This window comes from Ovis canadensis, chromosome 1 (genome assembly GCF_042477335.2).
Source record: "Ovis canadensis isolate MfBH-ARS-UI-01 breed Bighorn chromosome 1, ARS-UI_OviCan_v2, whole genome shotgun sequence".
In the NCBI taxonomy this organism is placed as follows: domain Eukaryota; kingdom Metazoa; phylum Chordata; class Mammalia; order Artiodactyla; family Bovidae; genus Ovis; species Ovis canadensis.
The window spans coordinates 8,703,889-8,730,794 of record NC_091245.1 but is presented as its reverse complement, the minus strand read 5'-3'; the positions used below and the strand labels follow the sequence as shown (position 1 = coordinate 8,730,794).

General features: G+C 47.3%; 1 protein-coding gene across 6 annotated transcripts in view; it reads right to left on the bottom strand.

Moving 5' to 3' along the window:
- NGEF (neuronal guanine nucleotide exchange factor) overlaps nt 1–26,906 on the bottom strand; it is a 127,296-nt gene that overhangs the window by 38,325 nt on the left and 62,065 nt on the right. For 5 of the 6 annotated variants that reach the window (XM_069585153.1, XM_069585129.1, XM_069585162.1 and 2 more), the window contains 2 exons: nt 6,797–6,939; nt 1,170–1,468 (listed from right to left, as the gene is read on the bottom strand). In XM_069585153.1, coding sequence (XP_069441254.1) covers nt 1,170–1,468; nt 6,797–6,939 — 442 coding nt within the window. Of the gene's footprint in view, nt 1–1,169; nt 1,469–6,796; nt 6,940–7,637; nt 8,075–26,906 lie in introns of those variants that run through there. The other variant, XM_069585171.1, reaches the window with a different exon arrangement.

The following is a 26,906-nucleotide window of genomic DNA, read 5'->3' as shown; positions in this document are numbered from 1 at the left end:
ATGACGGAACTGGATTGAACAGGGACTTCCCTGGCAGTCCAGTGGTTAAGACTTTGCCTTCTAATGCAAAGGGTGCGGGTTCGACCCCTGGTGGAGCAGCTAAGAACCCACAGGCCTCATGGCCAAAACCCCAAAACATTAAATGGAAGCAGCATTGTAAGAAATTCACTAAAGACTTTAAAAACAGCCCACATTAAAAAAAATCTTAAAAGAACTGATCCGACTCTCAGTATATAAAGCTATATATATATATATATATATATATATATATATATAGTCATATATATATATCCAACACCTACATTTCTTAGCTTCTCACTTCTACTACTGTTCGTGTTTTATGGATTAGTTCTCCCTGTTAGCCACAAACTATTAAGTGACTCTGTGATCCTGCCTCAGCCTAACTCACAGGCAGAGTCTGCCTGGACCATCGGATGAAGGCGCAAGAAGAGACATAATCCTAAATTTCCACACCATTTCAGGAGGGGTGGATATGCTGAGGGCTTTCTTTGAGAGCCCCACTCACTCAAGGTTCAAGCGAAAATTCGAAATAAAGACGCGCAAGTGAAAAGTAAAGCACAGATGAATAGAGCCAGTTTACGGTCACAATGAATTCAGCATCACCGACTATATGGGTGCTCACACGTGCCGTGGAGATTCTCCACAATAACAAGCAAAGGTTTAGAGAATGCAATCTTCCTATCCACAGAAACGACAACGTGGAGAACACTCAACACCGGGGTTGAGCTATCCTAGGAGCTAACTAGGTGGTTTTTGCTGCCCGTGCTTCCCCAGTGGCGCCAGCGGTAAAGAACCCGCCTGCCAATGTAGGAGACTTAAGAGATGTGGTTCGATTCCTGGGAGAGGAAGATCCCCTGCAGGAGGAAACAGCAGCCCACTCCAGCATTCTTGCCTGGAGAACCTCATGGACAGAGGAGCCCGGTGGGCTACCATCCATCAGGTCGCACAGAGCTGGACACGACTGAAGTGACGTGGCATGCACCCACGCACGGGAAATAATGTGAATTTTCCTGCATGTTGGGGATAGAGGTGCCCTGCCAGTAACTCCTCTGGCGAACCAGCCTCAACCCAGAGAGGAAGCCTCACCCACGCTGGTTAAAATACCCGTTTGTTCTGACCGGAAGCTCTCACCCCGGGCAGCCTGTTACCTCTTGCAGCCTGATCTCCTCCGGCTGGAGGATGTCCAGCACCCCGCTGCTCTGAATCTCCGGGAGATCCTGCCAGAGGTTGAATCTCGAGTGGGGGTTGCTGAGCAGGCAGATGTGGGGCAGGGCCTTCCTCTCGGGTGGGCTTGCTGGCTCCTCCTCCTCCTCCCCTTCATCTTCCTCTGGAGCCTCCTCGCTGGATGGGCACCCGTCAGCACCGCCTTGTATTTCTGCATCCTGTTGCCTCCTGGTCTCAATCTCTTGGAGAGTTGATTTATCTCGGTATTCCTGATACAGGAGCCCTGAAATCAAATCAAACCGTTTTGAAGACACGATAGAGATTTCAGATATGGAGCTTTCCAAATCATTAAGTCACAGCTTTCAATTCCTGAAAGTGAAAAAGTCAAAGTATCAGTCGCTCAGTCCTGTCTGACTCCTTGCGACCCTATGGACTGTAGCCCGCCAGGCTCCTCTGTCCATGGGATTCTCCAGGCAAGAATACTGGAGGGGTTTGCCAGTCCCTTCTCCAGGGGATCTTCCTGACCCAAGGATCGAACTCAGGTCTGCTGCGTGGCAGGCAGATACTTTACCATCTGAGCCACCAGGGATTAAGGGCAAATGCTTTGCCTATGAAAACACAAAGAAAGCCAGGCCCCCACAGGTATCAGGGAAGGGCCACTGAACGAACTGCCTCTGTCTTCATTTCTTGGGAAGGACCTGCACGCATAAGTTTATTTTTTCTTTCTGTATAAAGAAATCCCTGAATAGAATCAAAATCCAGTTGCACAAATAAATGCTTTTCACATACATAACCAGCAAACAACAAGGATCTAGAACTTGTCATGTTAATAACCAGTGTGTGCAGAATCGATGGAAATGGCCCGATTATGTTTCAGAATCCCAGCAGGATGCTTCTCAAAGCCTTAAATGCTTCAGTATTAAAACTCAGGTCTATTTATCGGTGAAATGGGAGTCGTTGTAAATTCTCATTTTGAAGGAAAAAAAAACAATATTTCATCAACCTTATGATTCAAAAGGGAAACATTTCTTTTTTTTTTTTTTCTTTTGTACTTTTAGATTTACTTTCCTGATCTGAAATAAGTGCCTTCTGAGTCTCCAAGGAAATTTGGGGGTACAGAGGAGTCAGTAAAAATGCAGCATCTCCACGGGGCAAAATTCCTTTTTGGATGTCCTGGCCACAGGGTGGGGGATGGTCTCCCCACAGAGGAGCAGCAGAAAGGTTCAGGGGCAAGAAGGCTCCCGGCCCAGGGAGAGGGGAGGTGGGGCTGCCCTGTTGGTGATGAGGCTGGGCAGAGACGAGGGTCACCCCAAGGGTCTTATCTATCCTGCTGGCAAAAGGCAAGCCCCAGGGGAAGCCCCTTGGGCAAGCAGCTCTAGTCTACATCGTAGGAGGCCCACAGATGGGAAGAAAGAGGCCATGCCCATTCTCCAGGGGAGCGGTGATGCAGGCCCACACACTGTGGTGGGGGAAGGATGGGGCCATGTGCCTGATTCAGGGATAGTTACAAGGCGTAAGACGGGGCCTGGTGCCGGGTGACGAGTGATATTCGGGTGATCAGTTGGCAGGGGAGGTCTGATGGCCCTATTCAGGAGATGGGGAACATGGGAGGAGGGTCTGACTGGGGATAGGGTGGTGGAGAGATGCAGGTCCACCTGATGGCTACGCAGGTAGAGAGAACTGGAGGGCAGCTGGACTGGTCTGGAGCCTGGGGGAACATTGGGGCCCTTGATATTTCTATCTATAAAAACAAAGATGGGGACCTCTCTGGTGGTCCAGTGGCTAAGACTCCACGCTCTCAATCAGGGGGCCCGGGTTCAATTCCTGGTCAGGGAACTAGATCCCACGTGCTGCAACAAATATCAAAGATCCTGTGTGCCACAGCTAAGACCTAGCACAAACTGCCCGCCCCCGCCCCCCCCCCAAAAAAAGATGATTTTCCTGGGAAAGTTCGAACAGGGATAAGTGTACTACTTGTAAAGCACTTTCTCACGCATTGCAGTATAAATATTACCTACTATTCCTTCTTTAATTGCTAAATACATCTAACCTGAAGAAAAAAGGAAGGGAAAAACAGACCCTCTTCTAAATCCTCAAAAATGGCTGGATAAATAATATTCATAGTTTATAAATAACAGGAACCCAATAAATTACGTGTGGGTTAAATTACTTGGCTTTTTATGCTCCATAATGCTAAATCATAACTCCTTTATGATTAGTATAGCTTTACTTTAAAAAAATGATGTGATTTTACTTTAGAATCTAGCAGATTACAACATGGAGTTAATTCGACAAAGGAATGAAAAAAAAAATCTAAATCTATGCTAAATGGAACCCAGACTGAACTGTAATGGCAGAGGTTTAAAGTCACTAGACAAACCGGTTCAGTGATGAGCATAAGATCTAACTATTGTTGGCAACACTGTATCAATTAATCTTCTGTGATTTCAGTACTATTTTTATGGAGGTTTAAAAGAAAGGACTCTGATGCTGGGAGGGATTGGGGGCAAGAGGAGAAGGGGGCAATGGAGGATGAGATGGCTGGATGGCATCACTGACTCGATGGACATGAGTTTGAGTGAACTCCAGGAGTTGGTGATGGACAGGGAGGCCTGGCGTGCTGCAGTCCATGGGGTCGCAGAGAGTCGGACACGACTGAGCGACTGAACTGAATGGAAGTGAACTGAAAGAAACCAGGGGAACTTCCCTGGTGGTCCAGTGGTTAAGAATTTGCCTGCCAATACAGAGGACACGGGTTTGATCCCTGGACAAGCTGCTTTTATTTATTTATTGGTTTTTATATGTGGCTGCTTGAGGATGTGAGGCATGGAGCTGTGGCAGCCACCCGGTGACATGAAGCCCAAAAGCTAAGACTGGAGGAGGGAAAGGGGCTAGGTGACTGTTTGATTTGAACCAACTCCAGAACTTTCTTCCTCATTCCTGGACCCATTAAAACAGAATACTTTCATTCTTTCATGTCATTTTTTTTTTTAAGCTGGATATTCTATTACACTCAGCCAAAGACTCCCAATACAAGTAATTTTAGCATTTTCTTAAAACTTCATACTTCTTTTTGAAGCCTTCAGCGTATTAATTTAAATACCAGTTTTTTTGGCGTTACTGTGATTACAAAGGATTATCTTGACACCCTGTGTAACCATTTATTAGCCTTAAAATTCAGATTACAATAGAAACAAAGTAGATGTAACTGAGGAGCTAGATTAGCTGATCAAATTTCGTATTTGAGATATACTGATGATGCATCATGTTTTTCAGTTTTGTACATTCATTAAGCAAAATTAACTTTACCTGTAAAAGCCTGCACCTGGTGTTATATCCAAGCAGAATTAGAAGGCTCAGATCTCATCTCTCCTAATTAAAATGATCTATATCAGGCTGGCCATGCTGCCCTGCAGAAGGAGGATAAGCAAGGCTCCTGGAGTCCTTCAAAATCTTACTTTTCGAAGAGAATCTTTTTTTTTTCTTTGAATTCTTCAGATAGAAACTTCCAAAGGGCAGGGAATTTTAATTTTTAGTGAGGACCTCCTAGGCACCAAGCATTTGCTAGGTGCCAGAGACAACCACAGGACACATAGGCACATGTGCACATGCAAACACACACATGCACAATCACAGGGCCTTGAGGTCTATGATCTTCAGGGCCACCAGCAATGACAACGACAACTGTATACCACACCACACACAGTCTTGACATCATTCTGTCCTGGCCTGAGTGGGAGCCGCTGCAGTCCAACACAGTGGTGCATAAATGCCCAGCGTCTTCCCACTTTCCTTCCCTCTTAACTCTGCGTCTTTAGGAACGTGTTGTTCTCTCCTGATACCTGGCAAAGAATCCCCTTCATTCACTGAGCTAAGTGGGAGCAGCTGGCCTCTTGTAGGAATCTGCTTGGCATAGGCCTCGAGTCGAGGATGAAGGACGTGAGAAGGAGGCAGCCTTGGCCCTGCGTGTTCAGCACATCTGTTGAGCACCTACCCGGGACCCAGCCCAGAAGCCAGAAACATATTCACCATGACACCAGGCCATGGTGGGAGAAATGCCTGGGGATGTCAGTCTCCACTGCTCACCACAGCAGGAAACCCAGGGCCAGGAGGAGCGCAGTACCCCGGTTCAGGGCTTCCAACTCCCAGCCTTGAGCTGATGCCACTGGCTCTCCAGGAAGGAGGTCTCCGCACGCCCACGCTGCAGAAGGGAGCCTCTCTCCGTGATTCGAGGCACGGATCTCCCCACCCCCACCCCGATTTCCTTCCTAGTTCTGACGTTGATCCCAGCCAGAGATATCCCTTTCTGGAGGGTGGAAGTCAAGGCTCCCAGCGTATGCTGAGGCCGCGGTGGCCCAAAGGGCAATGTGACCGAGGTGGGACAAAAGGATTTTTGTGGGTGCCTTTCCTCAGAACAGCCCCTCTCCATTTGCGCCAGCAAACAAAGGGAAAAGCCGCCACCACCCAGCCCCACATGCAGGGGGCTGGGAACAAAATCCCTGGAGTCTGGCAAGGCTTAACTGTGTAGCGCTCCACCCTCAGCTTTGCAGGGGCTCAGTTCCTCCCAGGGTTCAGTCCAGAAAAACCCCAGCCAGGGGAGGAGGGAACTTGCCTGAAAAGTCTCCTAGACGCCGGTATCCCAGGGCAAAGGAAGCCCCCTTCTACCAGAGACACTTTGTGTCTGCCTGAGTGTTTGGCATGAGGGACAATGATGATCAATTTAGGGAAAGACACTTTCAAGTCAAAATTTTAATTCCAATGATAAACTCTGCTCTGACAACACCAAAGAGCAGAAAGATCTCGAGGCCGTCCCATTCCCCACGTTACCTATTCACGGCCCCCTCTGGTGAGGACGATGAGAACTAGTTTGTGTCATCAACAGTTCTTGACTTTTAAATTCAAGTGCTCGGGTTCTTGGGATGCCTTCTCACTCCACCATCTGCTTTCACAGAGTCTCAGCTGCAGCTGTGCGGCAGCTGGACAGGCAGGCTGTCCAGCCACACTCTGGGTAGGCAGGTGGAACCAGGCTTCTCTCCCTAACCCGGGGAGTGAGGGTGGGGGCCTCCAAGGCCCCCACCTTCTCTCTACTGTATCTCTCCTCCCCGGAGCAAAGGTGGTCACTGCTTCTCCTTCCAGAATGGCTCCAGTCAGCCTGACTCTCTGCAGAGACCCGCGCCCCCTCCCCTCCTCGCCCCGCCCCGCCTCGCAGACTCCTCTCCCTCTCCAGGTCTACCCCAGGCCCCTGGGATGGCGGGGGTGGCTCACCGAGCCCTCCCTCCTGCATGGCCCAGAAGCACTTCACCCCTGGACTTCCTGGCAGAAGAGATAAGAGGACAGAGAGCCCTCCTTGCCCAGGAAAGAGCTGGGCAAGTACACCTGTCCAAGGGAGCAGGAAAGAAACACATTTGCTCAAGCCCAGTTATACAGCTTACTAGTTACAGGCGGCAGTTTTGCATGGAACCATTAGCGCCAAATATGTTAATAACCTTCCTTGTCAGGTGCGTTCTGCCCAGGTGAAACGCAACGGCATTCCAGGAGCAGGGAACCGTGAGCCCACCAGGAGCCCTCCGATTCCCCCCAGTGACGCCGCGCCGCCGCCGGAGGCACCCACCTATTTGCTCAATAAGGTTTCTCCAGGAGTCGGCGGGAATAGGGTGGATCATCTGCAAGGCCTCGGTGAGCGTGGTGGGGCTGTCGGCGAGGGCCGGGAACTCCTCGGGCGTGGCCCCATTTCCTGGGGTGGAGGACGACTCGCTGTAGGAGGGGCAGGGCGTGTTATTTTTAAGCAGCGACCCACCTCGGCCAGCCCGCGAGAGGCGGCACGGGCGGCCCTGGCCAGCTGGACTCTGCCCGGGATGTCCAGGCCGAGCGGCCGCAGCCGCCGCCGCCCCTCCCGGCCGAGCGCGCTCCACAGGCCCTTTTTGTCACCACACCAGGGCGCGACCGGGTGATTCATTCCCACCTCAGCCCGCCCAGACCTTCATGTTTTCGGAGCTCGCGGGCAGGCGTCGGAAACTTGGCGCTCCCTGCCCGCTCCGCGGCGCCGAGCGGCCGCCCCGACGGGTCCCGCGGCCAGGAGCCCTGCGCGCACTGCGCACCCCGCGCCGCGCGCGGTCACACGGCCCCCTGTGCCCTCCGGGGAGCGACCGCCCCAGGGCCACGCGGCGCGGAGACTGGGAGCCCAACGGGACGCGCGCGCCCAGGGCGCCCGGGAGAGGGCGCGGGAGGCGGCCGGGACGGGGCCCAGGGTGTCCGGCTGGGGTGCACCCCCGACCCCAGGCGGCGTGCCGGCACGACGGGGGCCCGCGGGGGGCGGTGAGGGGCTGCGGGGTCCGCGGGGAGGGGTGCGGGGGACACGCCGTTCGGGTAGGCGTCCCTGGCCGGAGACGCGAGTTGGGGCCACAGACGCGCAGCGGCGGCGCTCGGGGGTCGGCACGGCCGCTCGTCCTCACCTGCCGGGCAGGTGTCCCGCCGCTGAGTCGCGCGCGTCGCTCTCCGAGGTGGAGCTGTCGTGGTCCACGGCGCAGGCGGCGTTGAAGGCTGCGGCCAGCAGCTCCATGAGGGCCGGCAGCCAGGCCGGCTCTGGGGCCGGGTCGGGAGCCGCGCTGGGGGCCCCGAGCCGGGCCGGGGGCGACGAATGGGCTCCGGAGCGGGGTCACCGCGCGCTCGGCTCGAGCCGGAGCTGCCGCCGCCGCCGCCGCCGCCGAGCGCTCCAGCAGGCGGGCGGGCGGGCGCGCGCCTGGAGGCTCCCGGGGTTGCCACGGCAACGGGGGAGGCGGGAGGGGCGCGCGCGGCGGGGGCGAGGCCGGGCGGCAGCCGGGCGGGGGAGCCTGGACCCGTCGCGACCCGGGCCCACAGGGCGCCGACTGCGGCCCGGGACCTTCCCGCCGGATCCGCGCCTCCCTCCTCGGCCGCGGGCCTTGCCCCGCCAGAGGAGACTTGGAGGGCAGGATGCGTGCGGGCCGGCGCGCTGCGATCTTGGTCTTCTCGGCCCTTCCTCGACATCTAGCCAGACCTCGCCAGAGAGCGAGGCGAGCTTGGAAGGTAGGGGCGAGGTGACCCTCTGCCCGGTTCGCCCTCGAACCCCTGCCTTGCCCACGCCGCACATCCTCTGCGGTCCTTCACAGGGACGGGCCAGGAGACCCCCGCCTCTGCCGCCCCGGGTCCAGCCCCGAGAGGGACCCTCGAGGGCGTCTGCTGCTGACCAGACTATGGAGAGGGGGCCAGCGCCGAGGCCTCTCACGGAGGAGTCTGGCTGCCCCCAGGTACCCCGAGGCCTTGGCGGCCCGGGATGGGTACAGGGGAGCGAGAGGAGGCGGAGCAAAGTGTCCTCAGCCCTCCAGTCAGTTCCCCTGCCCACTCACACTGACTTTCGGAAGGGCTTCCGTGGTGGCTGGCTCAGTGGTAAAGAAAACTGCCCACCAAGCAAGAGATGTGGGTTCGATCCCTGGCCATGGAAGATCCCCTGGAGGAGGAAATGGCAACCCATTCCAGTATTCTTGCCTGGAAAATCCAATGGACAGAGAAATCTGGCAGGCTACAGGCCACGGGGTCGCAAAGAGTCAGCCACGTTTAGCAACTGAACAACAACAGCCTCCGTGTTAGCTAGTTCAGCTCGCTTAGGGATACCGAGAGCAAACACGGGGACCTGGAGTGGAGGGGAGTGGGAGCGGTCGGGTGTGAAGCAGAAATCTAAAGGGAAGACTCCAAAACCCGACTCCAAGTCCAGCAAGACAAGTGGCTGCAATCTCCGGAGTCCTTTTCTGCGCGCAGCCCTCCCCCCTCGCCGCTCCCCTGGGCGGTGTGGATGCCCAACAGCCGTCTCTGTGGGCCAAGACCAACCCAGCTCTCCGGAGGGTACCTGGGGGCAGGTCAGTACAATGTAGACCAGAGTGGGAAATCTCCCCACCTTCCCCTGCACGGTCCTCCCACGGGGCATTTGTTTAAATTAACAAATTTCCCGTTTTTTGATGCAAATACTCCTGGTGGGAGGGGTTCACTGACTAGTTAGCCATTTGGTATTAATACATCCTTAGCCAGCTGCCTAGAGCTCGCAGCAAAGGTGAGAAAGCATTTTGGGAAGGGGCCTTCTTGCCTCAGTTCAGTTCAGTCGCATAGTCGTGTCCCACTCTTTGCGACCCCAAGGACTGCAGCAGGCCAGGCTTCCCTGTCCCTCACCAACTCCCGGAGTCTACTCAAGCTCATGTCCATTGAGTCGCTGATGCCATCCAATCATCTCATCCTTTGTGGTCCCCTTCTCCTGCTTTCAATCTTTCCCAGCATCAAGGTCTTTTCAAATGAGTCAGTTCTTCTTGCCTGGAGGGAACTAACTCCCCTACACAGACTACAGCGGGTGCCCCTGGCAATCCGGGCACATTCCATTCAACAATAGGTGTTTAGGCTGACACAAACCAGTTCCTATAGCTGCCTTGTAGCCCCATTCCCCTGCGAAGGGCCAGAATGGACAGGTCTGGTCTCTTCTTGCCCTTAAGGCCTCAGGATATTTGCACGACAACCATCTGGTCATCTCTCTTTCCAGCCCGAGCCCCTCCCTTCCTCGATTCATTCTGAGTATCTCCAGACAACCCTCTCTCGAGCTCTGCACTCTCATCTGTCAACTGGCCATCTCCACCGAATGTCTGCTAAATACTCCACCAGTGCGAACATTCCCCCTGCTGGATGCCTCCCCAGCCAACCAGGAGACCAGGCAGAACCCAGAGCCAGCCTCAAGTGCTCTTGTACGTCATGTCAAACGCCACCCCCCCCCCCCCCCCCCCCCGTCAGTGCCTCACTGAGTCCCTTGAATCCCTAAAGGCTTTCAAAGCAGTCCCCTCTTTGGTATTTGGAACCCCCACTCCCCCACCCCCCACCCTCTGTTCAGGCTTCCCTTGCGACTCAGCTGGTAAAGAATCTACCTGCAGTGACGGAGACCTGGGTTCCATCCCTGGGTTAGGAAGATCCCCCGGAGAAGGGAAAGGCTCCGCTCCAGTATTCTGCCCTGGAGAACATCACGGACTCTATAGTCCACGGGGTCGCAAGGAGTCAGACACGACTGGGTCACTTTCACTCTTTCTGTCCAGCCTTCTCCCTGTCCCCCTTTTAACCTATGGGTCTGCTTTTGTCTCTTCTCTGCTTACAAACCTCTGTTGGGGTCCCAACCCCTGTGGGTGAAGGCCACCTGCTGGCTCTGTAACAGGCTCTTTACCAGGTATGCCGCTCCTTGCCAACTTCCTCTGCTAGGACTCTGCCCACTCCACCCCCTAAGTCCTCACCCTTCCTGGTTGAGGCTCCCTAGGGCATCGCCCCTGGGCCTTTAGCTCCGTGTACCCGGCGGCACTGCCTGGCACTGTATTCGAGGTGAATGGGGCTCTCCCTACACTGAGACAGGCACTGGTCTCCCTGGCGTCCTGGTGTCTTTCCTCAGGGTCCCAGGAGGTGCAGTGGGTGGGCAGTCACTGGGACGGGCTGCTTTGCGCAGTTTCAGCGCCCCTGAAACCCGGTATAAAACTAAACGGAACCTGGGAACACAGTGCTGCACCGAGGGGGAAAGATGCTTTATTTTAAAATCAGAAAATATTCAAGTGAAATTATGTATTAAGATGAGTATAATAAAACCTTCCAATTGAAAAATAAGCTAAAAATATCCTTCTAATTATAAAATCAGTTTAGAAAGTCACTGAGTTCTGAAGGCATAGCACCTGAAGCTACTTTCCATTCCCCATGTTCTATTTTCTTTCACACTTGGTGCTTACTGGGCAGGCTATTATTAAAATCTCTAACTGACATTTTGTTCTGAATCATTCACAAAATAAAGTACAGGTACATATTTCAAGTATTTATGCTCTATTAGTCCATAGTTGTTGCTCTGTAAATGTTTGTTAAGGAATTAATGATATGTTTCTTAAAAATTTTTTTTAATTTTTATGTATTTTATCTAAAGATTATTTATTACTTTGGGTTATAAAAGGTAAATATTAGAAACAAAGTGGATTCTTATGTATGTAGCAACCTCAGCCTTCAGGAGTTCTTATCTATGTTTACAAAACATAACATTTCATGTTTATAAAATGTTAACTTTATTCTGAGGGAGAATTGTTAAAAGCAGAAGGAAGCTTAGAAATGATCTGCTCCAGATCTTATTTTGAAAAAGAAGAAGCAGAACCAGAGGGCTGAGATGACAAGCCCAAGATCCCAAGGCTGGCTAGTGGCCGATTTTGGAAGTCTGTGCTATCGAGTCAAGACTGCACTGTGTGGGATTAGGAACTGCAAATTTCTGTGTTCTTATTCTAAGTATTTTTAGGGGGACTTCCCTGATGGTTCAGTGGTTGAGAATCCGCCTTCCAGTGCAGGGGACTCAGTTTGATCCCTTGTTGGGGAACTTGTTGCCATCCCACGTGCCTCCGGACAACTAAACCTGAATGGCACAGCTAGAGAGCCTGTGCGTGGAAAGGAAAGATCTCATGCAGTCAAGTAAAAGAAACGAATAAATAAATACTTTTCAAGAATTTAGGGTCATATGATATACCACCAGATTACTAAACGTTAAAATGCATCTGTATGCTTGAATCTAAGTGGAAAGTGACTCTGTAGTGAGAAGATAATCCTCAAATATACACTTAAAATCTTCTAAAAACAGGTACTTGCTAACTCTTAATTAACTATATATTTTAAATCAATAAACACAATTTATTTTTGTCACTCTTAAGACTTTTTCAGTTGCCTTGAAAATCAACACATTTAAACCAGAGAGGCAGTGCCAGCCGTCAATCCACAGAAGCTAAGTGGACCTCCCAAGTTAGGACAACTAGGAAAAGGACAAGACGTAGTGTCTCTCACTGCAGCTCCAAGAGAAGCCATTCAGTTCAGTCCAGCTGCTCAGTAGTGGCTGACTCTTTGCAACCCCTTGGACTGCAGCATGCCAGGCTTCCCTGTCCATCACCAACTCCCGGAGCTTGCTCAAACTCATTCCAACGAGTTGGTGAGATAAGATGATTTCCCCCCAAGAAAACTCTTCTGAAAGTCGATTCTTCTGTTGCGTAGTTGGAAGTATTTTACTGGTGATGTGGAGGTGGAGATTTTTCCTTGCTTTTTACCATGAGGCTCATTTGTAAATGTGGGATCGTCACATGTTATGGAAATGTTTCAAAGACAATCAGTTTATCCCTGTTTATTAATCTTACCTAAAGAGAGGTCTGGCCTTTTCCTTGGGCTCCTGGGAGGTGACCTAGCTAAGCCACTGGAATTGGCTTAAGAGTGTCTTTGCTTACCCAGGGGCTGGGGCCACATCAGATAAGGTAGAGGCTTCGGGCCGTGTGACAACAGCTCAGCCTCCAGAGGGGCTGAGAATGGTGGTCAGCCGCCTGGGTACCCAGTCAGTTCTAGCTGATGGAGCCCCAGTAAAAAACCCCGGGCGCCCAGGCCCAGAGGAGCTTCCTGGCTGGCAGTATTGTCACATACTGTTCCCCAGGGACTTGGGCTCTGTCTGCAGTTTCATAGGGACAAGACAGCTGAAAGTTCCGACTGGAACTTTCCCGGATGCTGTCCTGTGCATCTCTACCCGTGTCTGATTTAAAACTGTAGCTTTTCACTGTAATAAACCATAATCGTAAGTAATAGCCCTGAGTCCTTCTCATGAATTTTGGAACTGACGAGGGTCTTGTGGGCTGTCCCCAACTTTGCAAACCTTGAACCCAGCTAGAGGACGGTGACTATGTTCCTCTTACAGCCTTCAGTTTTCTTCATCTGTTTTTCTCTCCCTCAGTCTGCCCCATACACAGCTGGCGGGTTAATTTTCCTCAAACACATCTGTTTCCACCCATCTGCTGTCTTCAGTGACCTCCCCCACCCCAGTACCTTGCCAGTACTTCCTTGCTAATGGAGGTAAGGTGCAGCCTGGAGTGGCTTCTCTCTCCCAGAATGAGAGAAGATATTCACTATACCTATGATAAAGGTCTCCAAAATCAGCAAGGGAAAAACAAGCAGAAATACTCAATCAAATATTGGCAAGAGATCTGAACTGTCAGTTCTCAAAAGCAGATGTTCCAAAGGTCAAAATGGTGGGAAACGATTGGTGTTTTAACCTTCATTACTAGTCAAAAAAAATGAGATATCACGGCATCCATTCTGACCCAGGGAGCTGAGTCACCCCAAGAGCAATCACAGCTCTGTCTTTGCTCTGCTATTATTACCCACTTTCATGGTTCCTCTTCCTAGGGACCTGAGGTGTGGGGATGGGGCAGCTCTGAAGATGTCATTTATCTCTGCATCTCCAGCATCCTGCCCATCCAGGAGGCATCGGGAAACAGTCAGGGAATCAAAAAATGTGGGGAAGTTGATAGCTGTTCTGTTGCAGTCTTCTGCAGTTGTTGAGTATAGCTAATATTAGCACACCCTTGGTATTACATCTTGCCTTTCTTTGGTTAATGGAGATATTTCTTTAACTGACCTCTTTGGGAACTAGCAGGCTTCTGGGGTTTGATGCATCAAGTGTTGAGGCTGTAACAGACCTGCTGTGGTGAATCAAAAAACCTATGAAAACCAGATTCACTGTTTTGGTGAAGTGAGGAGCGTTTTGTTTTTGTTCTTTTTTGACGTGGTTGCTAGGGTGGACGATTGTTATAGTTTTGCTTAAATAGGGAAAAATCTAGAGGGATGAAGAGATGCATGCAAATATTTGTCTGGTTTAGGGAGATATGTGAGTGTTGGACAGGCTTCAGTGATCACGGGAAGCAGGCTTTGTGGTCTTAGGGCTTAGTTGCCGAAGATTTGACATTGCTCTGTTGAATACATCTTTGGAATCAAAAATAGGCAATCAAGCTTTGCTCCACTTCCAGGCATGAGAGAGGCCTGGATGATGTTATGTGGCTAGTGAAATGTTGGAATTTCCAAAGCACTCTGATGGTTTGCGTGTCCCTAGTACTGTCCTTCAAAGGCTGAGACAAATAGTGGCCATATAGTCCATTATGAGATGCAGACAATTGTATGGCCTTGATGGAAATGTATTTCTCAAAACAGGCTCCCCAAAATAACTCATGGGTAACACTATAATGCTTTATTTTATCTGAAACTGCAGAAAATGAGAGAGGACCTGGAATATGGGTTTGTTTAGAACATTACTAACCAAGGAGCCAGAAACACGTGGGGTCTGAGGATTTTGATTGTGGGTGATGTGATATACTTTGACCAATAGGAGCATTAATGTGGTCCACTGGAGAAGGGAATGGCAAATCACTTCAGTATTCTTGCCTTGAGAACCCCACGAACAGTATGAAAAGGCAAAATGATAGGACACTGAAAGAGGAACTCCTCGGGTCATTAGGTGCCCAATATGCTACTGGAGATCAGTGGAGAAATAACTCCAGAAAGAATGAAGAGATGAACCCAAAGCAAAAACAATACCCAGCTGTGGATGTGACTGGTGATAGAAGTAAGGTCCGATGCTGTAAAGAGTAATATTGCATAGGAAACTGGAATGTCAGGTCCATGAATCAAGGCAAATTGGAAGTGGTCAAACGAGACAGCAAGAGTGAACGTCAACATTCTAGGAATCAGCGAACTAAAATGGACTGGAATGGGTGAATTTAACTCAGATGACCATTATATCTACTACTGCGGGCAGGAATCCCTCAGAAGAAATGGAGTAGCCATCATGGTCAACAAGAGAGTCTGAAATGCAGTACTTGAATGCAATCTCAAAAACGACAGAATGGTCTCTGTTCGTCTCCAAGGCAAACCATTCAATATCATGGTAATCCAACTCTATGCCCCAACCAGTAACGCTGAAGAAGCTGAAGTTGAACGGTTCTATGAAGACCTACAAGACCTTTTAGAACTAACACCTAAAAAAGATGTCCTTTTCATTATAGGGGACTGGAATGCAAAAGTAGGAAGTCAAGAAACACCTGGAGTAACAGGCAAATTTGGCCTTGGAATGCGGAGTGAAGCAGGGCAAAGACTAATAGAGTTTTGCCAAGAAAATGCACTGGTCACAGCAAACACCCTCTTCCAACAACACAAGAGAAGACTCTACACATGGACATCACCAGATGGTCAACACCAAAATCAGATTGATTATATTCTTTGCAGCCAAAGATGGAGAAGCTCTATACAGTCAACAAAAACAAGACCAGGAGCTGACTGTGGCGCAGATGATGAACTCCTTATTACCAAATTCAGACTTAAATTGAAGAAAGTAAGGAAAACTGCTAGACCATTCAGGTATGACCTAAATCAAATCCCTTATGATTATACAGTGGAAGTGAGAAATAGATTTAAGGGCCTAGATCTGATAGATAGAGTGCCTGATGAACTATGGAATGAGGTTCGTGACATTGTACAGGAGACAGGGATCAAGACCATCCCCATGGAAAAGAAATGCAAAAAAGCAAAATGGCTGTCTGGGGAGGTCTTACAAATAGCTGTGAAAAGAAGAGACGTGAAAAGCAAAGGAGAAAAGGAAAGATATAAGCATCTGAATGCAGAATTCCAAAGAATAGCAAGAAGAGATAAGAAATCCTTCTTCAGTGATCAATGCAAAGAAATAGAGGAAAACAACAGAATGGGGAAAGACTAGAGATCTCTTCAAGAAAATGAGAGATACCAAGGGAATATTTCATGCAAGGATGGGCTTGATAAAGGACAGAAATGGTCTGGACCTAACAGAAGCAGAAGATATTAAGAAGAGGTGGCAAGAATACACAGAAAAACTGTACAAAAAAGATCTTCATGACCCGGATAATCACGATGGTGTGATCACTCATCTAGAGCCAGACATCTTGGAATGTGAAGTCAAGTGGGCCTTAGAAAGCATCGCTACGAACAAAGCTAGTGGAGGTGATGGAATTCCAGTTGAGCTATTTCAAATCCTGAAAGATGATGCTGTGAAAGTGTTGCACTCAATCTGCCAGCAAATTTGGACAACTCAGCAGTGGCCACAGGACTGGAAAAGGTCAGTTTTCATTCCAATCCCAAAGAAAGGCAATGCCAAAGAATGCTCAAACTACTGCACAATTGACGGAGAAACAGTGGAAACAGTGTCAGACTTTATTTTTTGGGGCTTCAAAATCACTGCAGATGGTGACTGCAGCCATGAAATTAAAAGACGCTTACTCCTTGGAAGAAAAGTTATGACCAACCTAGATAGCATATTCAAAAGCAAAGATATTACTTTGCTGACTAAGGTCCGTCTAGTCAAGGCTATGGTTTTTCCAGTAGTCATGTATGGATGTGAGAGTTGGACTGTGAAGAAGGCTGAGCGCAGAAGAATTGATGCTTTTGAAGTGTGGTATTGGAGAAGACTCTTGAAAGTCCCTTGGACTGCAAGGAGATCCAACCAGTCCATTCTGAAGGAGATCAGCCCTGGGGTTTCTTTGGAAGGACTGATGCTGAAGCTGAAACTCCAGTACTTTGGCCACCTCATGCGAAGAGTTGACTCATTGGAAAAGACTCTGATGCTGGGAGGGATTGGGGACAGGAGGAGAAGAGGACTGCCGAGGATGAGATGGTTGGATGGCATCACTGACTTGATGGACGTGAGTCTGAGTGAACTCCGGGAGTTGGTGATGGTCAGGGAGGCCTGGCGTGCTGCGATTCATGGGGTCGCAAATAGTCGGACATGACTGAGCAACTGAACTGAACTGAAGGGAAAATGTGGTTATTTCCAAAATATGTTGAGGATGAAATTTAGATAAAATGAGATTGTGAGTTGCCTCTGTACACATCAGTTACATGTTAGATTGTGGCCATTAGGATTTATACACTCTTAATTGGAACTCAAACTGTGAAGGCATTAATACCCTAGTTCCTTCCATTTAGACATTTAATCATTTTAAATCACTTTACAAATAATATATTAGATCTAATTTAGTCCTATATTAATTAGACCATTTTGTAAACTATAGTATGCTATACACATAGAAAATGATATTATTATTATTATTTGGAAGTCTGCACTTATTGTTTGGAGAAGGAAATGGCAACCCACTCCAGTGTTCTTGCCTGGAGAATCCCAGGTACAGGGGAGCCTGGTGGGCTGCCGTCTATGGGGTCGCACAGAGTCGGACACAACTGAAGTGACTTAGCAGCAGCAGCAGCACTTATTGTAATGGAGAATGCATTGCCTTAACTGTTAACCAAATGTAGTAAAATTATTTAAGGTATGACACCAGAAAGAAAAAGATGTCCATTCATAAATACAATAGGCTTGAAGGAAAAGCATGTGTTAACAGTTGACAAAATTAATAACTAGACATTGTTCATACATTGTTCCTTGAAAATTGCAAATAATCGGATTTTAGAGAAATGCTTTCTTTAGCAAGAAGTAAGTAGAGCAAAAACTTCTTATTTCCTACTGAAACAAACCACCTTGCCCTTAACATCTACTAGAAAGAATGTTCTATGTTGAGTCACCAGGACTAAACGTTCAAGAATTTAGAGTCTCATAAAAAGACCATGAGGTCTTTGGTAGAGACCGATCACTTTACAGGAGCTATTACAGGCTTGGATGAGGTGCCCTACCAGACAGGGTGCCTGCTTCCAGGCCCTGACTGCCCATCACCATGTTGACAAAAATGCCTTTCATCCCAGGAATTCAAAGCTTTTGACTACTGTTGGGAGTATCTATTTGAAGGCTCTGAAATAAGGGAACTGGGGACCACAGTGTGCAATAAACAAAGGAATGTTATAATAAAGATGAAGCAAGATATTGCAAAATCATATCAGATACACAGAAGTCAAAGAATTAAAAAACCGATCAGCCAGTGTTAGCCAAGCCCTGTGAACTCTTGTTTGCTTCTGGAGGTGGGCGTGTGAGTTGATGCAACCTTTCTAGAGGGCATTCACTTCGTAAATCTGCAAATGTTCATACTCTTTGGCAACTCTTTGCAACCCCGAGGACTGCAACCCACCAGGCTCCTCCATCCATGGGATTCTCCAGGCAAGAATACTGGAGTGGGTTGCCATTTCCTTCTCCAGGGGATCTTCCTGACCCAGGGATCGAACCCAGGTCTCCTTCATTGTAGGCAGACGCTTTAACCTCTGAGCCACCAGGGAAGCCCAAAGAGATTGTACTTCCAGAAATGTATCCTAATGAACTGTAGGAATCTATGTGAAAAGTTAGTGATAAGAATGTTTATTATGGTGTTATTTATCATAATGGAATAGTTGGAGTAGCCTAACTGTCCAATAATAGGAGATTGACCATTTAAATTTTGACATCTCTGTACACACTGCAATATTTAAAATGGATAATCAACAAGGACCGATTGCACAGCACAGGGAAGCCCGGCCATTGTTAGGTGGCTGCCTGGATGGGAGGGGAGTTTGGGGAGAATGGATACATACGTATGTATGGCTGAGGCCCTTCGCTGTTCACCTGATACTATCACAACATTGTTAATTGGCTATATTCCTATATATATAAAAAAATTATGACATGTCTGTAAAATAAAATATCATTAAAGTGATTTTTTTTGTTGGAGCAGAGAACATACTTTTATTTATTCATTAAAAAAATATTCATTTATCTGGCTGCATCGTGCCTTAGCTGTGGCAGGCGAGTTCTTCATTGCAGCACACAGTGAGGTGCGCTTCAGTGTTTCCTTGGCAGGTGGGATCTTAGTTCCCCAGGCAGGGATCAAACCTGTGTCCCCTGCATGCAAGGTAGATTCTTAACCCCTGGACCACCAGAGAAGTCCCTGAAATGATTTCTGAAAAATCTGGAAAGATGCCCAGAATATATTGACTAGGAAAGTAGATTCCCAACCTGGATGGTAGTACAATCTTATTTTGTTTATAGAGTTAGACTTTATAGACTTTTAAGCATACTTATACGTTTGAAAAGGACTGGAAGAATATTTCATAGTACTAGTAGTTGATCGGTCAGATTCTGAGGGAATTTTCATCTTTTAACTCATATGTGTTTAAAACAAATTTTTTTTTTTTGCAATAAATGTGTCACTTATGTAATAAGGGGGAAAAAATTACTTGAAAACATCAATCCCTTAGTGGGCATACCCTTAGAACATGAGTTTGAAGTGTTCATATGACCATAGGGAGTCCTGATGAAGTTGAAAAGAGAAGCTGAGTACAGTCCATTAGGGTACATTCTCTAGATGTACTTGGGGGAAAAACAACTCAATTCATTACATAAACCTATCTTTTAAAAAGCTCTTCAGTTTCCAAAGACTCACGAATTCAAGTTTTACAGTAGATTACTTCCTGGCATCTCTAAAATTAAAGCACTTACCTGATATTCTGATCTGCCTGGTTGTATAAATAGTCTTTTTCCCCCAGAAATCCCCCATTACCTTCCACAAACCCACGTGTACACTCCAAACCAGAATGCTGCTTTTTTTTTTTTTTCACTGAAGTCCTGGTCTCATTAAAGCAGTCATCAGAGAAATGACTGCCTCCAGTAAAAGGCAGTTCTCCTAACACCACAAGCCTTTCCCTGCCCTCCTGAATGGCTGTATCCCAAGTGCGCTGGCTTAAACGCCGCCTCCTCCATGAAGCCCACCCTGCATCCCATCCCATGGCTAAGGATCTCCTGTAGCACTTCACCAGGGCTGCTCTTGAGGTGTGATCATTTTCTTGGAGAATGAGTTCTCTGTCCTCTTGGACTGTGCATGGAGACAGGCCTCAGCCTGACTAATGCTTCCCTCCCCCACAACTATGTCGGCAGAGACCTTGTGCATCCTGGACATTCAAGACATCATCGCCGAATGGAGGTGACATGGAGGAGGCTTGAAATCACAGGTGTTCTTTTGGTCTCTTCCCAGTTTCTCAGTAAATTACAGTCAGAGAAATGTTCACAAACCCTTTCCTCAACCTCCTCTCCCTGCTACTCCCTAAGCAAGTGAGTGTACTGGTAGCTGAAATACCATCATTTCCTGGGGGAAACAGCAGCTTACCAGCAGAGAAGTGAAATTTCATTCTTGTTTCTTTACCTATTTGTTTTCACCCCTCCTCTGAGCTGACCAGTTGATGCTTCTTTTCCTAATTTTAAACCCGTGTCTCATTTTTTCCACGCAGTAAAGATTGCATGCTAAATTATTGCTATTTCTAATGTGTTGCTCAGCCCTTGGAGTAGCTTTTATTTGTCACAGAGTCAGCGGGATCTCGAGGCCTGTTTCTTTGTTAGGCTCAGGGTAAGATGGTCCTTATTTGTCTCTCTTTTCTTCCTAACAATGAGGGTCTTTTGTAGGGAGTCTCAGATGAGGGTCTTAAGCTCAGCATTCTTGCATTTGAAATTAGCATTTGTTCTTTAAAAAGAAGGAGACTCTAACCTGTCATCAGTTGAGTGTTTTCTGTAAGAAGTGATGGATTTTTACCAGGAGAGAGGAAAGCCTCGTTGACACTGTGAGTCAGAGAAATGACAGAATAGAACCGGAAAATTCCTTCCTGTTGAGAGCACCTGAGCATACACAGTGTCCCTTCTTAACCCAAGGCCTCCGTTTCCTTCACAGGCTGTTAATCTCCATTGACTGTGTGTGTCTTAAAGATGGAGTGCACTGAAATTTCTGTTATGACCAACATGAAAATCTTCAGGGGATAATACAGGTGCTTGTGCATTGCTGATGGGAGAGCAAAACTGTTCGACCTCATATGGAAGGGAACTAGCCCGTAGCTAACAGAACCACACAAGTTCAATGGACCAAGTGTGTGCGTGCGTGCTCAGTTGCCTCAGCGGTGTCTGACTCTGTGTGACCCCCTGAACTGTAGCCCACCAGGCTCCTCTGTCCATGGGATTTTCCTGGCAAGAATACTGGAGTGGATTGCCATGCCCAACTCCAGGGGATCTTCCCGACCCAGGAATAAAAACCACGTCTCCTGTGTCTCTTGCGTTGAAGGCAGATTTTTTTTTTTTTAACTGCTGAGCCACCAGGGAAGGAGAAGGCAATGGCAACCCACTCCAGTATTCTTGCCTGGAAAATGCCATGGACGGAGGAGCCTGGAAGGCTGCAGTCCTTGGGGTCGCGAAGAGTCGGACACGACTGAGTGACTTCACTTTCCCTTTTCACTTTCATGCATTGGAGAAGGAAATGGCAACCCACTCCAGTGTTCTTGCCTGGAGAATCCCAGGGACAGAGGAGCCTGGTGGGCTGCCATCTATGGGGTCGCACAGAGTCGGACACGACTGAAGTGACTTGGCAGCAGCAGCAGCAGCAGCAGCAAAGCCCCAGACTGTTTGTGTCCCCCTACAGACCCATGCAAAGAAGATGGAGAAGCTGTATACAGTCAGCAAAAACAAGACCTGGAGCCGACTGTGGCTCAGATCATCAGCTTCTCATAGCAAAAGACAGGCTTAAAGAAAGTGGGGAAAATGACTAGGCCAGCCAGGAATGACTTGAATCAAATCCCCTATGAATATGCAGTGGAGGTAATGAATAGATTCAGGGAATTAGATCTAGTTAACAGTGTGCCTGAAGAACTATGGATGGAGGTTTGTAATATTGTACAGGAGGCAGCGAACAAAACCATCCCAAAGAAAAGGAAAAGCAAGAAGGCAAAGTGATTATCTAACGATGCCTTACAAATAGCTGAAGAAAGAAGAGCAGCGAAAAGCAGGGAGAAAGGACATGGTATAGCCAACTAAACACGGATTTCCAAAGAACAGCACGGAGAGACAAGAAGGCCTTCTTCAATGAACAGTGCATAAAACTAGAAGAAAATAACAGAAGGGGAAAATCTAGAGATCTCTTCAGGAAAATCAGAAATATCAAGGGAGCATTTGACCCAAAGATGGGCACAATAAAGGACATAAATGGTAGAGAAACTAGTAGACACTGAAGAGATCAAGAAAGATGGGAAAAATACATGAAAGAACTGTACAAAAAAGATCCAAATGAATTGGATTACTACGATGATGTGGTCAACCACCCAGAGCCAGACATGCTGGAGAGCAAAGTCAAGTGGGGATTAGGAAGCACTGCTGTTAGTTAAACTAGAGGATGCAAAGGAATTCCAGTAGAACTATTCAAAACCCTAAAGAATGATGCCATAAAGATGTTGCATTCAATATGTCGGCAAATCTGGAAGACCCAGCAGTGGCCACAGGACTGGAAAAGGTTAATCCTCATCCCAATTCCCATGAAGGGTAGTGCTAAAGAATGTGCTAACTGTCGGACAATTGCAATCATCTCCCATGCTAGTAAGGTCATGCTTAAAATCTTACAAGCTAGGTTTCAGCATTATGTGAACCAAGAAAGTCCAGATGTCCAAGCTGGGTTTAGAAAAGGAAGAGGAACCAGAGATCAAATTGCCAACATTCACTGAATCATAGAGAAAGCTAGGAAATTCCAGAAAAATACCAACCTCTGTTTCATTGACTATGCCAAAGCCTTTGACTGTGTGGGTAATAATAAACTGTGGAAAGTTATTAAAGAGGTGGGAATACCAGACCATCTTACCTGTCTCCTGAGAAACCTGTGTGCAGGTTAAGAAGCAACAGTCAGAACCCTGTATGGAACAACTGATTGGTTCAAGATTGAGAAAGGATGGGCTGTCTGCTGCCACTCTGATGGTTTAACCTATGCCCTGAGCACATCATGAGAAATGCCAGGCTGAATGAGTTTGAAGCTGGAATCAAGACAGGCAGGAGAAACATCAACAGCGTCAGATATGCAGATGATACCGTGCTAATGGCAGAAAGCGAAAAGGAACTAAAGAGCCTCTTGATGAGGGTGAAGGAGGAGAGTGAAAGAACCGGCTTAAAACTAAATATTAAAAACCTAAGCTCATGGCATCCAGCCCCATTACTTCACGGCAAATAAGAGGGGAAAAGGTGGAAGTCGTAACAGATTTCCTTTTCTTGGGCTGTAAGATCACTGTGGATGGTGACTGCAGCCATGAGGTCAGAAGACGTTTGCTTCTTGGCAGGAAATCTGTGACAACCTAGACAGTGCATTGAAAAGCAGAGTCATTACTCTGCTGACAAAGGTCCATATAGTCAAGGGTATGGTCTTCCCAGTGGTCATTTACGGTTGTAAGAGATGGATCATAAAGAAGGCAGAGCACTGAAGAACTGATGCCTTTGAACTGTAGTGCTGGAGAAGACTCTTGACAGTCTCCTTGGAGATGCTGTTGATGTATCTCCTTGGAGAGCAAGGAGATCAAACCAGTCAATCTTAAGGGAAATCAACCCTGAATACGCTTTGAAAGGACTGATGCTAAAGCTGAAACTCCAGTATTTTGGTCATCAGATGCAAACAGCTGACTCATGGAAAAGTTCCTGATGCTGGGAAAGACTGAGGGCAGAAGGAGGAGAGGGCATCAGAGGATGAGATGGCTGTGTGGCATCACCAGTGCAATGGACATGAACTCGGGCAAACTTCAGGAGATGGTGAGGGACAGGGAGGCTTGGTGTACTGTAGTCCATGGGGTTGTAGAGCTGGACACACTGGGCGACTGAACAGCAACAACAAATTCATATGCTGAAACCCTAACCCCTGGAGTGATGGAGGTGGGGCTTTTGGAGAGTGATCAGGTCATGAGGGTGGGGTCCTCATCAATGAGATTAGTGCCCTTATAAAAGAGACCCTAGAGAGATCCCTTGTCTTGGTCTTGGCTTTCCCAGCCTTGAAAACTGTGAGAAATAAATGTTTGCATCTTACAAACCACCCATTCTATGGTATTTTGTTAGAAGGGCCTGATTGGATTAAAACAACAGGCATTATCCCCTTGACCCAGCAATTCCATCTCTCAGAATTACCCTGAAGACATGTCCTGAAATATGAAAGAAAAAGTGCACAAGGTCATTCTCCATGGCATTATTTTGATAGCAAAATATTGGAAACAACCTACATACCCATCCAAAGAAGGCTGGCTGAATACACCATGGTATAGTCAAAGGATGAAGCAGAACTGAGAATGAGGACGGTGTTTCTGAACTGGCATGGAGTGATTTCCAGAGCTAGGTGAAAGAAGCAAGGTATGGAAGACCGCATGCGATTTGTGAACTAAAGAAGAGAAAGTCATGTAATTATACACCCCACTGCATCCCTGTCCCAAACAGGAAACACAGGAAGGGAAAAAGAGAAACTAGTAAAGATGGTTATTTCCAGAATTAGGGTAGACAGTAAGATCCTTCTGAGTGTACTTTTTATGTAGTTTTGAATATATAACCATGTAGATGTTTTTACATATTCAAATCATTTTTGAAAAATTAAAAGTATGGGGGAGCATCAAATCCTAGTATTGAAAATGAGTTGAAACAAATGAACCCAAGTAATTATCAAATTGATAGCATAATGAGAGAAAAAAGTTCAAGCAATTTTAAAAATATGTTCTGTCTTTTGCTGTTACTGAGATCTATTCTAGGAATAAAAAGGAGAAAAGACATTTTAAACTTTACTTGGCAGGTGTTCTGGATTGAGTTGTGTCCCCTGAAAAGATATATTGAGAGCCTAATGCCTGGTGCCTTGAACGTGACTTGATTTGGAAGCAGGGTCTTTGCAGATGTCATGGCCTTAAGATGATGTCATACTGATAAGCCCTAATCCAGTAACTGGTGTCTTAAAAAGAGGGAAGTCTGGGCACAGAGACACAGACACATAGACAGGAGAGCACTGTGAGAAAATGCTGGCAGAGACTGAGGAGACGCATCTGCAAGCCAAGGGTGGCCAGCACCCCAAGAACCTAGGGGAGAGGAGAGGCCTGGGACACGTTCTCCCCAGTAGCCTTCAGAGAGTGTGGCCCTGCTTCATTTTGGACTTCTGGGCGCCAAGACTGTGATAGAACAAAGTTCTGCTGTTCTTAAGCCACTCTTTGTGGTGCTTTGTTGCAGCTGCGCTAGGAGGCTAATATGGGAGATTCGTTACTGGTTGTGGTACAGGTAGATAACTGTGAAATTCTTCTTTGTGTGTTCATACAGTAGAGCATTATCCTATAGTAAATACACCGATGTTGAGAACCGAGGGCCTCATATGGAATAGGGAGGGAGGGGAGGAATGCTGGGTGTTGGACTGGAATTGGAGGTGTCCGTGTGAACTCACAGGTGTGCGTGTGTATACGCACACAGGCACACATGTTTCATAGCTCTGTCGACTGTAGTAGCAATGACTTTCTAGTAGTAATGAGCACATAGAGCCCAAAGATCTTGGTCTCTAAATATTATTCTGCATTTTTAAAATCCTTTCGGGAACTTGGACTTCTTAGAGAGATGACTGACTCTAGGACTGGGATGTAGAAATTATATTAAGATCCTCCTGTGTCAGATAATGAAGAAGTGCTCAAGGACATGAAGAAATATATCAACGGGACATAAAAGCCAGCTTAAATGGCTTTTACTGGCTAAATTTGTGACAGTTTGAACATCAACGGGAATGAGACACTATTAGATTCAATGGATATATTGAATTAAACCACAAAAACAAATAATTACCAAGAATTCACAGTAAAACTCAAAAACAAAATAAAACAAAAAACAAAGAAGAGGACTTCTTCATTGAAGAATATTGATTAATATAAGAAGGAAGAATAAAAGAACATGCCCATTTTGCAATTCCCAACGTAATGGTTGATTCAGGAAGGATCATTATGGATGTTAAAACCACTGAGTGAAGGAAAGAGGGTATATACATGGTCTAAAACTATCACTTTTACAGATAACTTATTAGTTGCAAAAGGAAAAAATTATAGCTTTACTTTGGAGCAATACGGCAGCATCTGAATTAACCAAATGCTCAAATTTAGCATTAGGAATAGCAGGCCAGCTGACATTAATGCCTCTGGAGGGTACTGTTTGAAGCACACACCACCTGGATGCATTCTTGCTGAAAATGTTTAACACGAATCTAACCAAGTGTCTGGCTCTGACTCTCAGAGCTGGAGAATACAGGGAGTAAAGGAAAAGGTTACAACTCTGCACAGGGATGTAGTCAGACAGACACAACGGAGGCCATTCTGCAGTTGATAAGCCTGGATTTTCACAAAGTCAGTCATGGGAAAAAATGGGGAGACTGTTGAGATTATAGGAATCTAAAGGGAGCATCTGACAAACGCCATGCTCAAAATTTGATTAGACCTTGATTCACAGGTTTGGAAAAGACCCTGGTTCTGGGAAAGGTTGAGGGCAGGAGGAAAAGGGGGCAACAGAGGATGAGAGGGTTGGGTGGCATCATCGATTCAATGGATGTGAGTTTGAGAAGACTCCAGGATTGTGAAGGACAGGGAAGCATGGGGTGCTGCAGTCCATGGGGTTGCAAAGAATCGGACACGACCGAGCACCTGAACAACAACAATACAAACCCCAGCTGTAAAAGGGATTTTAGGGGAGAATTCCCTGGCAGTCCAGAGGTTAGGACTCAGTGCTTTCGCTTTGGTGGCCTGGGTTCAATCCTTGGTCAGGGAACTGATATCCCAAAGCCAAGAAAAAAAAGATATTTTGGGAAAAATTGGAAGAAATTTGAATGTCAACTGGCTATTAGATAGATTATGGAATGACTGTGAATGTTCTTAGGTGTGAGAAGGGCATCGTGATTATGTAGAAGAATAATCTTATTCCTAGAAGCTTTATGACGGGTATTTAGGGGAGAAGTGTTTGATGCCTGCAATTTACTTTCCCATTATTTAGTGGAAACAGAGGTGGGAGAAAGAGCATGCAAATATGCTGGGTGTTAATAGTTTAGAGGGTCTAGGTTAAGCGTACGTTGGAGTTCATTGTACTTTTGTTTCCATTTTTCTGTATGTTAAATTTCTTTCTTTATAAAAAAATTGGGGGAAAA